This window comes from Haemaphysalis longicornis, unplaced genomic scaffold, assembly GCF_048455015.1.
Source record: "Haemaphysalis longicornis isolate Haplotype H1 unplaced genomic scaffold, Haemaphysalis longicornis Haplotype H1 scaffold_3, whole genome shotgun sequence".
Lineage (NCBI taxonomy): Eukaryota > Metazoa > Arthropoda > Arachnida > Ixodida > Ixodidae > Haemaphysalis > Haemaphysalis longicornis.
In genome coordinates, this window is record NW_027526335.1 from 192,197,104 (window position 1) to 192,212,534 (window position 15,431).

The window sequence follows — 15,431 nt, forward strand, 5'->3', positions numbered from 1 at the left end:
AACATGGTCATGTAAGCGATCGTGCCGCCTGTGTCAGTTGGTCTGTGTTGTTTCAGACAAGTCCAGCGTGTCTGACGACGGTGTTAGCGGTGTGAGATGGTGAAGTGCCACACTAACTGCTTCGATGTTTACGTGTTCGTTTGTAACTTTAATTGTTAGCACACCATTCTTACTAATACAATAAGAATGTGCCCTAGATTTAAGTGCAAATAGCTCGTTCGGCAAGCTTATCAGCCGTGCCTAATTTGCGTTTGCTTTTGCCGGCCTCAGCCAATCGCAGACCTGGCACATATGACGTCACACGTTCTGTTGCAAGAAATGAGCTAGTGGGTCGCATGGCCATTCCCCTTTTTCCTAATTATGTAGCTTGTTTGACGGAAGGTTACGTTAAAAGTGGTGTCAGCATGATTCTAACGAGGCAATCTTTCAAATGAAACAAACTTGTGTTTTGTGTGCGTGGTCACTTTAAGTGCACTATTGCAATGTGTTTTGGCAAAAGCACTTGCTGACGTGTCCACACGCATGTAAAAAACGTGAAGGATAAAAAGGCTTACGTGACATCAGCTTTGGTGCTGTGGTTATGCAAGCAAGCTGTCTGGAGGAAAGACCTAATCTGAGGCCTTATGAAAGCCTTAAAATGTGAATTTCCAGCACATGTACCAATGGGTGCCTAAAGCAGAATGTGTATAAAAACTGTATCGTATAGCTTGGTACCCTGGTGCATAATGGTTAGAGCACTGTCTAAAAGTTGCGAGTTTGAGGAGAATGTTTGTGATGCCTGCTGCCCTGATGCAGGTTAAAAAAAGAAAACGGCGTCTATGTGGATCACTTCAAGTGTGCATCAGAGAACACCAGGTGGACACGAGTAATGCAGTGCTGTGTGCCGTGGATTGCCTCATAACCTGGATGCAGCTTTGCCGATTTAGACAACGCATTTGATTATTGTGTACTTTGTTGGTTGGGTATCATGTACATGCTTTTCTATGCACGTCCCCCATGGGAAAAGTAAAGTTCCTTCCCACTGTAGCCTGTAGGATTGATTCATTTAAGCAGTCTTTGACTAGTGCAAAAAGATACTGTGCTTGCTATGACACTACTGCAAATGCGAAATGCCAGTTTTATTTTTGGTCCTGGAGGCATTGTCGACTGCACTGTGTTCTCAGTTTAGCATTTCTTAAAATTGAGAAACTGATGTATGTATGATGTGCTCAGCCCATTTAGCAAGGCAAGCGCCATCACCATCCTATTATTTGTGTTGATGCTTCACTTGGGACTACATCATGATGCCTACTTTTTATAGCGTAAATTACTTTAGGGCATTTTTGTTGTCACCAAGTGCAACTATTGAAGTTTACTAACTGCATTGTTATGTGGTTCCGTAAGTTCTGTTTGTTGATTTGCCTCTTGCCGTGTCTGAAATCGAGATGGTTTGTAGCAATCAACACTTGCTGGTAGCATGAAACACATGGATTGCCCCAGAGGAGGGAAAACAACACAAATGCTGCTCAACACATTTGGGACTACGTTTCATGTCCCAAATGCTTAGTGCTACTGCGACATGCTGATTTATTTGTCTCAATAGAGAATACATGCTTTGCTGCGATTTCATGTTGAGAGCTGCACTGGGCAGGCAACATGTATTGTAAGCCTATTTAAAACTTTTGGCCAGCATAGTTTGTTTGTTTTTTTTGCTACCATTGAGAGTGATGTTGCCTCTTGCTGGAAGTCTTGTAAGCCAGTCTAGAGTGCATTGTGTCACATCTGTGATTGTCTTCATGTGATAATGACTGCCGACAGTACCTAGATGAAATGTTTCTATGCACATGTACTGCCTTCAGGAAAAGTTCAGGTGCCAACGTGCCAGGCACCTAACGAAGTGTAGAAAATTCATTACTGGCTCACACCGCTTGGCTAAAACCACTTCAGTAATACAAATGGACCTTTGGGCACTCCTACTTTAAGCTAGGTCAGTTTGATGGCAAAGTACCACCGATGCTACACTTTATTCGGATGAAGGCAAGTCCCTTGCCGATACGTGAGTGTTCTTGCTCTTGCCGCGTGTTCGACTGTTTACTCATACTATTTCTATATGCTCTTTCTAAGTTTTCTCTTTTCCTATATGTATATAAAAGGATTGACATTTGGGTGAGTTAGTACTGGTTATGCATCTTGAACTTCAGCGGAAAGACAGACACCATATTTTTGGTGCACGGCAATCACATCACTAGGGAAATCATTGAGGCACATCGTATTAGAAAAAGAGGCGAAGTGCATATCAGTGAATCGTCGATAACACTGCACGAAATAAATTTTGGTTTTTGGATCGGTCTGTGCGTTAGTTAATAATCAGTTTGTTATAATCTAGGTGTACGTCATGATGTAAAAGCACGTGTGTTCAGTCGTCGTACGTATGTTTGCATTTGGTTTTCAATAAAATTAGTTGCGAGTGCAGCGTCGTCCTGTCGTCTTCTTTACCTCCTGTCTTTGTCTTTACTCTTAAGTTCAAGATGCACATATATATAGCAGTGTGTTTGGTGCATGGTTAGCTGATCTTCACCTATGCACGTGGCACATGGCCTCCCCTAGTCTAAATTTAAGTGCACCTGTCCATACCTGTGCAGTGGCATCGAGATGCAGTCGAGTGGACGACGCCCTGTGGCGGCAGCAAGTGAGCCACCATCAACACCGGTGCCGCTACTGCCCCTTTGTGACGACCCAGGCGTCCCTGGTGTCGCAACACGAGTGCACTCATGCGGGCGAGCGGCCCTTCCAGTGCGCCGTGTGCCTGCACCGCTTTGCACAGAATTTCAACCTCACCGCCCACCTGCGCAGCCACACGGGCGAGCGCCCCCACCGCTGCCCCGCCTGCCCTGCACGCTTCGTCCGGACCACGCACCTCAGCCGGCACCTCAGGGCGGTGCATCGCTCCACTGGTGGCGTTCGGGGCACCACTGGTGGCATCCAGGGCACCACCCCAAGGGCCAGGCCGCTCCGCTCGGGGGCGCAATACTGGCAGACCTGTGAGTAGCACTCCGCCTCTGTCGATGTGTGGTGCCAAACAGTCCGGGCAATATTCTCGCGTGATTTGAACATGTGCCATGTTTCTTCAAAGTTTGTTCCCTCACTGGTTACCCAGTCTTCTGAGTTCATTTGCGACATCTGAGTGCAATAATTCATATGAAAATCATCATGAACATCTCAATATCATCTCACTTATGCACCCACCCTGATTTCATGCGACGTTTAGATTACACTGCCAGGAAAACCTGAGCCAAATATTACACGTGCACGTGAAGCGGTGAACGCGAAAATCGATGTGAAAGACGCGGAAAAACAAACTGCTCTCTCTTCAGTTGTCCTCATTATGCATGGCCTAAGGGACGTCACATAGGCCATGGCTTCCCGATCGGCTGTCACTGGTCAACTTCGCGGCTAGATTCTCCAATTTCCGTCGTCGTCATCGCTGTGTACGAACCTCTTCTATGCCTGAACCTGTAGGCACAGTTTTGCCGTTTATTTTGTGTTTTGAGTGCGCGCGGAGTTTGAGTGATGAGCTCAATACTTCCTTTTCAACGGGACCACTCGACTACAAACGTTTATTGCTTCAAAAACGCCCTACCAGCCCGAGCGCGCACTTGCGAGCAGGCACTCATGCCTGCTTTTTTGTGGCACCAGACCGGAAATAGGCCCCTCCGCGTTGCGGAGAAAAGGAGAAAACTACCCGGCATGTGATATATCGAAGGCCGCCGAAGAGAACGCCGCGAGCCGCCGTCCCTCTCCGGGAGAGAGCGCGCAGCTTTCGTCGCCTTGTCCGCGCTCGGGTTGAGAGGGAACGATTATGCGCGATTTCTCATCGCGCGTAGTTTCGTTAATTGTGAACTGATTTTCATAATTCTTGCGGGAGCAGATTTCTGGGACAATAGACTTTATCCCAAAATACAGTACTAGTAGTCGATGGCAAGTGTTGCAGGGTCCCTTTAAAGGCAAGCTTTAGTCTTCTCACCTATGGCGTCTGTAATGCGAATGTGCCCTGCAGGAGAGCCAACTTTCTCCTATGATGATGATGATGATGATTGTGAGTGAAGTGTAGCAAAATTAGAACACTTCCCTGCGAAGCTTGGTAACAGCTCCGTGGCACCCCCTCCGCTAAAAGTTGATGTGTAGCAGAGGGAGGATGCATGCATGCGACAGCGCAACGTAAAAAGGCTTAACATCATGTTGCGAGGTGAACATCGACAGCTGTTACCCCGCAAGCCGACGTAGGATGAAGAGAATGGTGTTGCTTTGCGTGTTGAAGGATAGCCACAAGATGTTAAGACTAACTTCCCATTTTGAGGTTTAGGACGTTAGGCCTAACGTTGCATCTTGGGGTCACCTAAAACCGGCACCCACTCAAAAAAAGATCTGCAGAAATTCAGAGAATTGTCTACTAATATGTTGCATTGTTGAGCTCTTTACAGCCAAATTTTGGGGTTTTTCTAAATACTGTCCGACCAATTATCTCCATTTATGCTGTTATAACAATTACAGGTGGAACTTTCATTGTCTGCATTATTGTGGAAATGCAGGGCGTTATACGGTTTGCCATTTCCCAAATTTTTTTTTGTTACTATTTTTAGTTTTTCCAAATTTCGTTCAACCAGTTATTTCTATTTACACTATTATAATGGTTGCATTTGGAACTTTTGCGAAATCTGCTTTATATTGTGTAAATGCAAGGTGTTACACAATTCATCATTTTCTGCAATTTTTTTATATTTGCCGCCCGCGCGCATATCTACCGGGCGTTCCCCTCCAACACTCCAGCGTCACCGTAGGAAACGTACCATTCTGTACCTCAAAAATTCAAAGACATCCTCGAACACTACCGCCCCAAACGCTGCATCTTTCCCCCACCCCACGACAAGTTGACCACCCGCCGTGGTGGCTCAGTGGCTAAGGCGTTGCGCTGCTGAGCACGAGGTTGCGGGTTCGATTCCCGGCCGTGGCGGCTGCTTTTCTGATGGAGGCGAAAAGCAAAAACGCCCGTGTGTACGAGATTTCGGCGTACGTTAAAGATCCGCAGGTGGTCAAAATTAATCCGGAGCCCTCCACTATATGACGTGCCTATGGTGTGCCTCATCGCCTGCGTTGCGTCGGTGCGTTAAACCCTACAATCAATCATTCAACGACAAGTTGACTAAGGAAGAAACCACCATGCACCTACCACCGCCTTCAAACCAACACCTACCCGCACGGCACCCTCCTCCATGCCATCCACCCCACCTCCTACACCTCCACCTGCAAATACTAGAGGCATTTTTTTTACCTGAACTGGCTGCACTGGGGCAAGCAGTGTAGCATATGTTCATTTTTTTTACTAATTGATATCCCCAGTAGCACTTTGCACTGGTCTGCACGACACTGCACTAATCTGCACCAGTTCAGGTAAAAAAAATGCCCCTACTGTCCCCAACCCTGCACACTCTACCATATGATTTGGGCGTGCTCCCACACACCATCCCTCCCCCCTATTCCCATCGCCCAGCCATGAGCAGTGGGAAGGCATGTTAGCCGGCCCGGACCCCGGCGATCAGCTTCGGCTGTTTGAAAGGGCCCGCCTAGCAGCGACCGCCCAGGGACTTCTGGACTGAGAAGACCCCTCATTGCCACTACTCCTGGACTAATATAGAAATAAAGTTTATTCCTCCTCCTCCGCCTTCTCATTTTTTTAGTGTTTCAAAATTTAATTTGACTAATTATTCCCATTAACACTACAATAACGATTGCAGGGGGAACTTCCGCCCAATCTGCATTATTGTGATAATGCAGGGCGTTGTACGTTTTGCTATTCTCCATAATTTTTTTACATTCTTCTCATTTTTTAGTTTTTCAAAATTTCGTTCGACCAATTATCTCCATTTACACTATTGTAACGATTACAGGTGAAACTTTAGCAAAATCTGTGTTATTGTGGGAATACAGGGCATTACACGGTCGCGGCTGTGGGAGGTACTTGATAAAAAAAAATGCTGCGCATTAAAAATTGCTCGCTGAACGCCAAGCAGCAGATACCGATTCATGGCGCACAACCCGCACTCGCAATGTGGGATTGGTCGACCTAATAATCCGTCACGAGAAAGCTTTGCGCTCAACCATCATCATCGTTAGACAGAGGGGTGCACGATTTTTCCCCAAAGGTTGGGATACGACTAAACGGGATCGTCACCCTTGCCATGCACAGCAACGGCAAATAAAGAATCCCCTGAAGTCCTCTTGAGGCTGACATCTTGACACCAGTACAGAGATCCAGCGCAATGCGGGTCACGACGGTTGCTTGATCAGCTTGAAAAGGAAAAAGCAAACTGCAAGAATTTGTTCCAGCAGTGATAGAAATGATGAGAGCACTGTATAGTTGTGCGAGGGGTTATTTTTAAGGGGATTGTTTTATAGGGTGTGTTCCAGTTTACCTTTTTCGTGGTTTCATTGCCGTCTTTGCGGACAGCCTGCCATGTTAAGCCCCATTGCAAATCAAACGAAACCGGCTATGAAGACTGCTTTGTGAAGACGGCATGGAAGTCAACAACAATGCACGCTACCTTCCTGTCTAAACTGAGAAATGGTTTACTTTTTAAAACGCGTAATAGTACTTATAACAATAATGTTACCATTTTTTGCAAAATTATGGCTTGAGTTTGTTAATATGTCTGTTACGAGGTTTTCATCTGCTCTGCCGTTCCACTTCTTCTTCCTTTAGGTGTCTAATTAGTCTGCTTCATAAGTCGTCTACCAGGCTGTCTGTGAATTTGAATGCAGCCTTAATGTGTAAACGTAGATAAATAAATTCGTTTGCTGGTGGCTGTAGCAATCCCATGCGAAACCATACAATGCCAGCTTCCCATTCTCAGGAGGTTCAGAATGCATGCCGTGCTGCGCAGTCTATAATCGGGGCACATGTTTACAAGCTGTAGGCATGGAGCAGGTAAGCTCAAAGCGCAGCATCATGCTTGAAATGCAAATGTAGGGAGCAAGACCACAGAAATATAAAGTTAGAGCATGACCTCATTGTCAGGTGGCCAATTAGGCACCTGTAAGGTTAAAGCAGGCAGTTTGGTTCAAGCCAGTAGTGATGGTAAAGATGTTTTCTGGTGACTTGCAGTGGTAGTAAAACACGAAACCGTTTAACTTTGCACAGTTGTTTTTTTTTTAGAAGTGGCAGTTTTTGTACATTGCATCTTTCTGAAAAACTCTAATTTGGTACTGAGTAGGTAAATTTGGAAGCATTTCCTTGGCCTAGGGCAGTTGTGTAGGTGCTCTGAAGAAACAATTCTCGCTTGGCATTTGTGGACGTGCTTGCAGAGCACTACTGCAGGGGCAAGTCCACCAACGTACGACACTGCTGTGACTTTGTCGCTGTTTTGTATGTCCTGGTGGTTTCTGGTTGATGCCGAGAGGAGCTCTGTTAAAGAACCGGCCAATCTCCTTGCTGCAACTGACATACAGGGTGTTACGTCGATAAATGGAACTTTTTAAAAATTTTTCCCGAGCAAACCGCTGCTCGGTTCACGCTCAAACTTCGCATGAAGGTCGCATTGTGTGGTCTATTTTGTTTGACACCGGAACAACGACGGTACTGACCAGTTTATTCTGGAAATAAACAAAAATGATTTTTGCCAATGGGAAGATGGCGGCAAATTTGGACGTGCAAGCTATCTTGGAACAATGACGCCACCTGGAATATGCAAAACAAAACACGCGATGGCGATTCCCGGTAGAAAGGACCTAAAGGAGGTAGCAGACGATCAGAAAACCTCTTTTGTCGATAGTTTATGACGGCCACAAATAGTTACATAAGAGCTTACACGAATCATATTAAAGTATTTCCGTGGTTTATCGTTGTCAATACCAGGTTTCAAATCGTCTGTCATTCTGGGCCAAGTTACCCCGCTTTCCAAAATAAGGCTCACGTTCCTTTGTTCACGTTTGTTGCTTTGCAGGCGACAGGGCAGCCTGTTCACCTGTAGTGAATGATCTTATGACGCCATGTTACAAGCAAAGACGCGCATGCATGGAATAATGAACGTAAAATGAGAACCAAAGCCTGAAGACAACAGGCGGTCTGAAACCAGATGGCTGGAATTGACAGCGATGAACCATGGGAATATGTTACTATGATTCATACGAGCTGTTGTGTAAGTATTTGCAGCCATCCTAAACTATCGACAAAAAGCTTTTCTCATCGTCTGCTACCTCATCTGGCTCCTTCCTACCCTGAATTGCCACCGTGCGTTTTGTTTTGCATATCCCAGGTGGTGTCGTCATTCGAAGACCAGCTTGAATGTCCAAATTGGCCGCCGTTTTCCCATAGGTGAAAATCGTCTTTATTTATTTTCACGGTACACAGGTAAGTACCGTAGTTGTTCCTGGTGTCAAAAAAAAATAGACCACAAAATGTGACCTTGGTGTGACGTTTCAGCGCGAATGGAGTGGCGGTTCACTGAGGAAAACTTTTGAAAGTGTTCCATTTATCGATGCAACACCCTGTAGTATCTGCAGTTCTCCGTGCCTAGTTTTGTAGAATGCATAGAGAGATGGACGCCTAGCACATAATCCCCCCTCCTCCTGTTTTTCAGCTGACGCCAGTGCACTCAGCACCACTTAGAGAAGGTTTTCAAGGCCCGCTGGGACAGGATTAGTGACACCTTGGAAAAGGACCCACACCCACCCCAAGTGAGCCTGCTCGCGAAGGATTTGCAATGTGTTCTCGGCAGTGGCTTGCTCTCCCAGTCACAGAGAGTGATCGATTTGGACTACTGCAAGACAGAGTGGAGCCATTCTTCTTTTCTTCTTTTTGTGGTACAGATGCTGGCTAATATATTTTCCTTTTTTTTTAGTTTTTATGTTGCAGGCTTTGTTAATGGGTGGACAGTTTTTTTCGCAAAATGTTTGGTCCAAAGGGCACGTTAGGAAGCTCACTTGCATGACCAGCCGTGTAGAAGCTCAAGGAGTTGCTGTGGGACTCTGGAGTGAGCTTTGCGACGAGCTGGCGTTAGTTTTGAACCGTGAAAATGCTCGTTGCCTTGAAAGTGCCTCAACAACAACCTAGTTGTGGGCTATGAGACATTCCCTGCCGCTATGTTGGGTGAACAACCCCTCCCTAGTCAGTTTCCTTCACCAGATGGCAGTGCGGACTTGTGGCCTCGATTGCTTTGGGTTTAGATTTGGCTTTGGATTTGGAAGATTAATCCTAATGTTTAATTTGGTAATCTGCTGCTCATGGTGAACCTGCTGCCTGTGTTGCAGTCTTTACTCTTCAGAGTTCTTCATTGTGCACATTGTGCATTCACCTACTTTCTAGTACCTGCATTTCTTTGAACAAAGAAAGGGCTCTTCACACTGTTCTGTGCGTTTGTGAGATCTCCAAAATGTCTGCAGCAAATAAAGTGATGATTATCTTTGCATTAGGTGTTCCTTGCATCCTTTGAATGTGCAAAACAAGTTGAACTGCACAGTTCTCAAGTGTGGGGAAGCGAGGGGGGATTTAGAGAGGCCACTTTAGGTTTCGGCCCACTCTTAAATCTGTATCCGTTGGTTTTTGTCACTGTCCCTTTTTTTATGTCGCTTTTACAAGCAGATACCTATTTTAACAGTTTTCAAGTGAATTAGTGACACTTGTAAATTTTATGCATGTCGTTAGGCGCTGATTTTTTTTCTTTCGGCTGTTGTTTTGTAGTTGGAGAGTAGGTATTTTGGTACCCCTAGAACAAAAAAACCTGGGATATGCCACTGGGGTAGGGGGATGGGGAGATGTTGAGGGGGTGATTCAAAATGCTGCTGGTGTCATTTACTTCTGTGGCTTGTGCGTGTTCGCGCTTGTGCTTGAAACAAAACCTGCGGGATTTCATTATGACTGCCATCACTTCACGTGATCTCTCTCTCTTTTTTTTTTTTCATGCATGTGTGACTGCGCTTGACTAGTCTTTTAGGATCTTTTCAGCAATTTGCAATCATTGTTGGCCCCCGTAGACTTTTCATGGCTATCTGAGTATAAATTGCAATGTTAATTGTCCCTACTTACCTGCTTTGTGGACAATAGAAGGGCGGTAGCACGTTACGTGTGCTGGAACACGCCGAGGTTGACCTAGAGTCAAGGCGTGTACATTCATGGTGTGTAAGATGTGTCACCTTGCATGTGCAGGGTCCGACGTGTTATATTCATGGGCCAAACATTCTTATAGAGGCTATGAATGCCTCTGGCTCAGTGCAGTTTCTGTAAGTTGGTGCTTAAATTGTGTCAGGTGGTGCTTCATTCGTTTTTCATAATTTCTTTTTTTTTTTAAGTACTGCTGACTCTGCTTAGCTCAGCAGCAGTTTATTCAATCGTATCACTTCATTCAACCAAATGTAGTAACAGCCCATCAGGGCCTGAAGAAGCTATGCGCCATTTCAACATTTTTCAATTCCAACAAATTCTAGGAGTCTTTGCAGGGTATAGTTAACGAGAGTCAACCGCACTTGCCTAACTTTTTATTTTTTTTTTTTTCGCAAACTTGTGCAGCATTGTACGCCTACTGTTTTGCTTGCACTTCATTTTTTTCTCGTTATGTGTGCAGCAGTCGTAAGACTCATTCAGGGCTGCACACGCTTTGAATGCTGTGACCTCCTTGCGTTTATGTTTAGTTTAGGGGTCTCAAACTCACGGCCGAACCCGCGATCTTATCGATTGCAGCCCGGCCCGCAACATGGGTGTCTTCGTTCATTTATTTTATTCATCTGTTTAGAGCGGATGCGTGAGTGCGTGCCTTGCTCTCATAGCCAAGAAATCCTGACGTCAAGGAATCCTCAAGGGATTCTCGAACCCAGGCTCCAAATTCTATTCAGAAATGACCCGGGATATTTCCAAGATGTAGGAAAGGACTTGCGTCTTTCAAATGCATTTTGTTACCCCCCCTGCCTCTTGTTAACGTGAGTTTGAGACCCCTGGTGTAGTTCAAGCAGTTGTGGTCGGCTCATTCTGAGCTATTATAATGAATAGCAGGCAGCACATTTGGAATTAGTAGCTTGGGAGCTGTGGAGGCTGTTCTATTTAGAGCATCCATTAGAACAACTTGTTTTGTGGGGTTCTTTTAAACTTACCAGACAAAGCATCGTGCTTACGAAAAAGTACAATGAAATTGGCTTTATTAAGGCCCCATCCAATGCAGCTTCCCCTGCTATGCAACACCCATACACAACACACGTTGCTGGTCATAAAAGTTGACTGCCTTTGAAGCTGGCTGTTTTAATGTCATGCCATCTCAGGAAGTGAATCACTGATGGTGATCAGATGTTTCTCTGAGCAGTGTATGAAGCTCTTTTGAGGTTTAATCTGGTCATTTCACGCTTTTGTAAAAATTAAAAAGACAAAGTGTCTAATTTTTACACTTATGTAAATGTTTCTTTTTTACATAAATTTAATGAGCTAAAAGTTTTTTAGAAGGCTGCAATTGTACTGGCTGTCAAAGCTTACGTTAAACCCCTTATGCTATAGAAACCAATGCATCTTGTGACCAGTGTGCGGCAGTTATGGGTTGAGAGTGTACGGCAGTTATACGGTGTACGGCAGTTATTGGTTGAGAAGTAACCCCGTGATCAGAAAGGTTTTTGGTGCAAGCAGCAAAAGCAGCTTAATCTCGTGGCGTAGTTTAAAGCAGTGCCTGAACGTACGTGATAAATGTGTTTGAAATATATTTTTTAAAAAGCTCTGAAAGCTGATAGCTCAGAAAAAAATAGGAAGGTCATCATGCCTATTAGTGTCTTTGTAAGAGAAACATGAGCTATGTTCAGTACTACAGACAGCTTTAAAGTGCTGCTTGTGTCTGGGCCAAGGAATTTTTGTGAAAGGATTTCAAAAGTTAATCAGGCGTAAGCATCTTAGCTTGAGTTAAGCCTTCTAAAGGCCTTGCATATGTGATGCCTTGTGATGTGTGAAGGGGACGCTATGCATGAACCTGTGCTTCTAGTTCCCACCACCTAGCAGTTGTGTAGGAGCATCGTCAAAACGCGGTACAAGACTGTGCGTACTCCCAGTTTTGTCTGCACTAACTGCAAGCCATAAGAATTCAATTTTGAGAGAAAGGGTGGAATGAGAGAAGTTGGATCAACGCACTCAGCAATTCACTCGCTTCACAGCTCCAATAGCAAACGTTTAGCTCTCAAAGCACTGCAAGCTAAACGTGGGTTCCAGTAGGTCTGACCTGAGAGAAAAAGTAATGTGCACAGTTTTGTTTGGTATGCATAATAAGCCCATGAAAGGCTAAAAATGCTTTGTTTAGAGCACCTTCTCTTTAGTGTCCGCTCTTGAGGAGAGGGGACGTAGAAAGCGAACACAAATTGCACATTGCAGGTATTATTATCCGTCTAGTGTTAACATATTCTGTGACCAATTATCTCGTATGACCCTATCATACGAAGGTCTCAAGTTATAATACAGGCAATGTGGAAACCAAGTGAGCACTCCTTTTCCAGTGGTGTTCCTCATTTGTTATGCATTTTTTCCAAATCTCCGCTGATACAGCTTTCTTATCAGCAGTAGCAGAGATTACAGAGCGATAAAAGTCGCAGATGCAAGATACGTGGGAGAGAACTCTACTGTACAGGTGTGTATACAATGCAAAAACAGCACAGCAGCGTCGTTTAGACTAACACTATTACACGCAGTTAAAAAAAACGTTGAGGATGTGGTTTGGCAATGCTGTGGCTAAGTATTGGTTCTCTTGCAGCCGTTTCAGGGGAAGTGGATGTGGCACAGACCAGAGGCCCACAGCAGTGCTCAGTGGTCTGCCAAGCACAAACCGTGTGTGTAGTACCATTGCACTCGTGGAGGAAGACGTCAACTGCTTTGCGAGTGGACTCTCTCAAAGGGCCCTCGGTACACAGCGCACACACAAAAAAAATCTGACCGAACTTTTTGCAGATGTCCACTGCGTTTGTTTTTCACTGCTGAACATTTGACATTTGTGCTGCCACCCTTGTAATGTCCCCCCCCCCCCCCCTCTTTTTTTTTAAGAGTTAAGGGTGGCAATGCTGGGGGCCTCAAGAAAGAAGTTTATGATGCCTCGGAAGTGTTTTAAATGCGTGACACGTGCAGGGCCAACCCTAAGCGCATCCATGATCGATGCCTCTTTGGTGCAGCCTCAATAACAAAAGGAGCTGAGCCTAGCTGAAGGAGGCACAAGCCCTGAATTTTATAACAAGGGAACGTGAGTCTTTATAATGTGGATACAGGTTCAGTCATGGTGGCTGCTTTCCTGATGGAGGCAAAAAGCAAGAATGCCCGCGTTACGAGATTGATTCCCAGTCGGTGGTCGAAATGAATTCGGAACCCTCCACTAATGCGCAGCTCATAGCCCAGTTTGGTGCATTACACACTCAAAATTTTACTTTGAGTCTTTATAATGGAGAGAAGTTGAGTCTTTGGATTAACGCAGCGAGTCTCAAGCACAAGGAGGAGAGGTGCATGCAGAGGAACAGGAGGTTAGCCTTTGGGGAGAAGCAGGAAGGTGTTGGAGGATGTGCGCATGCTGTTGCTTTGTGGTTGCGAGATTCCAATCATGCTTTATTAGGAAGAGTGAGAGGTTCCCTATCAGGAAAGGTGTGGGAGGAGGGAATACTATCTCTGAAACTATGTACAGCCTGTCTAGAGGAGGCATTTAGAAAGCTTGGTTGAGAGAAGCCAAAGATGCGAGTGAACGGAGGCCATTTGAGCCACTCTAAATCCACGGATGACATCACCTTGTTCGGCGAGTCCAGAGAAGACTTGTAAAGTACAGTTGTAAGGTTAAAGATGAATGTGGCAAAATCAGATGTGATGTTAAGCGGGCAAATGATAGGCGTACCACCAGTGCTTTGTCGACCAGAAACTGGAGGCTTACAATGCATCTCAAAAGGAAGCTTTGGTCAGCCCAATAACCTGTGGGAAGAATAGGAGTAATGCTCAAAGATGCGAAATGAGCATTTTCGGTTAGGGAGCAAACTTGCGTGGAAGACAGCCTAGTTTGAATCGAGGAAAGAGAAAATGTGTAGTTGGGCTGGGCATGTGATGTGGAGGGATGACAACATGTTTGTCCCATCAGGGTATCAAAGTTGTGTAAAAATGGGACTGGGGGATGCAGCAAACTTGGATGGATGGCGTGAAAAAAATCTTGGGGCAAAGAATGGACTCGGCCCAGGACATGATTAGATTTCTTTCGTAGATTAGATTTACTTCTAGGCACTTTTATCGCAAGTTTGTCCAGTCCATTCTTCGCCCCTCCAAACTTTATTAGCTCATCCCTTCACCGAGTATGTGGTCTTGTCCCATTTCATTTACAGTCCATCGGTAGCCATTCTGTGAAGTGAATGTGTCCTGCCCAAGAACCCACTTTTTTGAACTACGGTATTGTCCATGTACTTGTATCACACCATGTGTTCATCTTTGTGTTCATCTTAACCGTAGAATACGTCCTTATACTTTTCTCAGGGGTAGCTGCGAATACTTTTCTCAATAGCACCCCAACATCCATTGCAGGAGAGCCCGCAGGAACGTACACCTGGCCAGAGGAGGAGGAGGAGGTGGTGGTGGACAGGCGGGTGGCCATAACCGCCACGGAGCAGCAGCAGCCCAGGCCCCCGACCACCACGGTGGCGGTGCTGGGCATGTACAGGTGCCGCTCGTGCCCCTACACGACCAACAACAAGGTGCACATGGAGACGCACGTGCGCAAGCACACGGGCGAGCGGCCCTTTGCGTGCGCCCAGTGCGGCCGCCGGTTCAGCGACCGCTGCAACATGCGCCGCCACGAGCGCAAGCATGCTGACCCCTTCGCCGCCGAGGGCATGGCTGCCGCCGAGGGCATGACCGCTGCCTTCGCGTGTGGCCTCTGCCCCAAGACTTTCCCACATCGCAAGGGCCTCTCCAACCACATCCGCACGCACAACCGCGAGCCCAGGGTCACCGCTGGATGGCAGACGCTGCCCCGATGATGTGGGGAAGGTGTAATAAATGCGACAGCACTCGTGTACAGTGGTTGCGGTCCCAGCGCTTTGCAACCTGTCATCTGTAACAGCTCCATGCACTGAACCATTTCTGTTAAATAGCGAAACATTTCCCCCCTCCACCCACAACAGTCCTCGTCACATTTTAGGTGGTGCGACGACAGGGAGTGAGGATGTTTATTCCTCATCTGTCTCTGTTGCGTCTCCCAAAGTGAATATTCCCGTTGCATCTCCCGAAATGTTGCATCTCCAAGAGTTACATCTCCCGAAGTGAATGTGCTCTTGCATTCTGTACCACTTTCACATGGGCGAAACAGTGCGGCAAGTTATTTTAAAGAATGCTTTGCAATGAAATAAACAGGTAGGAGAGGAGTTACAAGTAAGGTGAGAGAGATTGACAGGGTTTATAGATTGTTGCGAAGGGCGCCAGTCTGCGG

General features: G+C 45.9%; 2 protein-coding genes across 2 annotated transcripts; both read left to right on the forward strand.

The window, feature by feature from the left end:
• Positions 1-203: 203 nt before the first annotated feature.
• LOC144175908 (uncharacterized) lies at positions 204-8,753 on the forward strand. Its single transcript, XM_077704975.1, has 3 exons — positions 204-865; positions 2,622-3,020; positions 8,613-8,753. Exons 1-3 carry the CDS (start codon positions 766-768, stop codon positions 8,639-8,641), a joined length of 528 nt encoding a protein of 175 aa, XP_077561101.1. The 5' UTR covers positions 204-765; the 3' UTR covers positions 8,642-8,753.
• On the forward strand, positions 8,613-15,431 carry LOC144175907 (uncharacterized). Its single transcript, XM_077704974.1, has 4 exons — positions 8,613-8,709; positions 12,536-12,617; positions 12,741-12,889; positions 14,528-15,431. Exons 2-4 carry the CDS (start codon positions 12,583-12,585, stop codon positions 14,980-14,982), a joined length of 639 nt encoding a protein of 212 aa, XP_077561100.1. The 5' UTR covers positions 8,613-8,709; positions 12,536-12,582; the 3' UTR covers positions 14,983-15,431.